This window comes from Crocuta crocuta, unplaced genomic scaffold (genome assembly GCF_008692635.1).
Source record: "Crocuta crocuta isolate KB4526 unplaced genomic scaffold, BGI_CrCroc_1.0 scaffold179, whole genome shotgun sequence".
Lineage (NCBI taxonomy): Eukaryota > Metazoa > Chordata > Mammalia > Carnivora > Hyaenidae > Crocuta > Crocuta crocuta.
In genome coordinates, this window is record NW_027551568.1 from 4,526,982 (window position 1) to 4,529,551 (window position 2,570).

General features: G+C 60.9%; 1 protein-coding gene across 1 annotated transcript in view; it reads right to left on the reverse strand.

Moving 5' to 3' along the window:
- Positions 1-1,416: 1,416 nt before the first annotated feature.
- Positions 1,417-2,570, reverse strand: part of WFS1 (wolframin ER transmembrane glycoprotein) — a 23,629-nt gene continuing 22,475 nt past the window's right edge. Inside the window, 1 exon segment of the mRNA XM_077750404.1 lies at positions 1,417-2,570. Within this exon segment, the coding sequence (XP_077606530.1) occupies positions 2,136-2,570 (435 nt within the window). The 3' untranslated portion in view covers positions 1,417-2,135.

Here is a 2,570-nt window from a genome sequence, read left to right on the forward strand (position 1 = left end):
CCACGGCTGCAGGCAGGTCCATGACCCGTGGTTATTTCCATCAAGTTTACGTTTAAGAAAAGCTAGAAGGGACCTTACAAGTCACGTGGTGAGGGTGTAAAGGCACAGGCCTGGGAAGCCTGAACTTGCACAAGGCCAAGGCTGGGAAGGCACAGGAGTGGGATTCACACGAGGTGGTGGGCTCTCACCTGCCTGGTACATTGCACCTGAACTTACACATTCACTTGATAGAGTGGAGCTGCACATTTAGTTTTAAAAGGGTTTCACTGCGAAACCTTTATTTAAAAGAGGTTTTAAATGAAATGAATTGCCATTCTGCAGGTCAGGGACAGGGGTGTGGGTGGTCGGTCACAAAGGGGTCTGGGTGAGCGGAGGGGTGGTCAGTAAAACTGGGGTCCAATACCCAATCTGGGGTAATCCTTGTGAGATTGTAGCGGGACAGGGGGCTCTGCTAGGGACCAAGTGGCAGCATGGTGGCCTCCATGGCCCTGCTAGGATACAGTGTGACCTCCTCACCGAATCTGTTTTCTCCTCTGGGCAGTAGGGTGGCCCCTGTATCCCCCCCATACCCGTGTAAGAATCTTATGACGTCATCTGCGTGCCCCCCTCTCTGGACCGTCAGCGGTGAGTCTGGGAGGCAAAGTCAAACTGTGAATGCACTTGGTGGCTTCCCAAAACTGCAGGCTCAGAGAGGGGGATGGGTTCACCTTTCACCTCTCCTCATGGCCCCAGGGAAGAAAGCCAGGGGGAACCCCAGCACACAGGGATGCTGCCCCGGGAGCACTTCCCAACGCGTGGGGTTTCGGGAGGACCCATGGACCAAGCAGGATGCGCCAATCATGGCGAGATGAGCCATGTCCACGGAAAACTGGCAGCCGCTGGCGGGACAGCCAGTGCAAGGGCTCCGAACCACAGAAGGAAGCGGTTTCCCAACCGCTGGGACCCGCTGCTCACCGGGGCTGCGCTCGCGGGGAGGCGCGGGGTGCCGCCTTGTCCTCAACGTCGGGGCAGAAACGAAAGACCCGAGAGACTCAGACGCACGTCCCCGAGGGGACACCCGCACCGCTCCAGCACCCCTAAATGGCCAGAACCCTGATTATGTGTCTGTGGAATTATCATTGTGCGTCCCTGAGTACAGGACACCGTGAGTCACGTGCATGTCACGCGACCAGTGACGGGCGCCTCACGGGTGAGTGTGACCATGCACGCTTCTCACCCTGGGAGGCCCCCGCCCCGCTGGGCAGTCCCGACGGCCTGGAGGGGGTGCCAGGGTCTGGGCACGGGCAGGAGCGGGCGTCAGCTACCGACAGTGTCAGGCCTGCTCTCTGGAACTCACCCGAATTCAGTTCAGTGCCAGTGGAGTCACCAGTTCTGTACGTACAAGAAAACGGCCCTTTTAAATAAAGAAAAGTGGTGTAGACTTCATGAAATGCCTTTATTTTGGCTGCTCTAGGACCCTGACTTTCTGTTTCCCGGTGCTGAACACGGCCAAGCTCTTCCTAGCACCAAGAAGGGACACCCCAGGTTCTCCCCATTTCCTGATGCCGGTGGATTTAGACAGGACTCTCACAAACTCGCCCGCCGCCTCCCCCAGCTGCTGACCGCGGGAACCGGGCGGGGCCCTGACCCGCGACAGAGCTCAGGCGGCCCTGCGTCAGCCCCAGACCGGCACACAGCTGTCAAGGCTTAGCAGTGACCAAATAAATACGAAACCCTATCGCCGAATGAATTTACACAGCAGCCGTCTGGTTCTTTAAAAAAACAAATCCAACCCAAGAGTAAACAGGGCGGGGGGTGGGGCTCGTAAGTGGAGGAGGGAAGGAGGGAGACTGTCATCCGTAGAATCCCGGAGCCCAGAACTGCTCGTGTGGCCGGGCCCACCGGCTTCGCCCTGCAAGGCTGGGGGTGGGGTCGGGACTGCATGCAACGTCCAATACCGTCCGCGTTCCCAGTGGGCGGAGCTGAAGTTCACGGAGGCGGGAGCAGGCTGCACGTGACCAGCACCCCACCTGCACTCGTGTGCGCATGCGCACGCACACACCCGGCGTTACTACTGTGCCCTCTGGCCGGGTGGCGGCGTCCCGTGCCTGGCGGGGACACACGCGCGGCTCCCGCCCCTGGCCCGGGGCGCGCCCTCACACCGCCGACAGGAACGGGAAGAAGAAGAAGTCGAAGGCGAACTTGACGGCGCTGTGCACGGTGCTGCGCCAGTCGCGCTCGATCTTCACGTGCCGCCGGGCGGGTGTGAGCTTTGCCAAGCAGTTGAGGCAGCTGATGGCCTTGAGCTCGAAGACGGGCCACTTGCTGCCCAGGCGGCCCTCGAGGACGGTGCTGAACTCGACGAGGCTGCCCTGGCGCAGGCCGAGCAGCACGTCCTTGAACTCGCCGCTGGCCCGCAGCACGATGTCCTTGGTGACGTCGTCCTCCTCGGGGCTGCGCGCGCCGTTGGCGCCGCTGTACGGCATGCCCACCGTGATCTCGAACTTGTAGCGGTCGAAGCGCTTGATGTGGCACGGGTGCTTGGCCAGGCGCGTGAGGCGGCACAGCTCCTCCTCGGCCGTGGGCGAGCT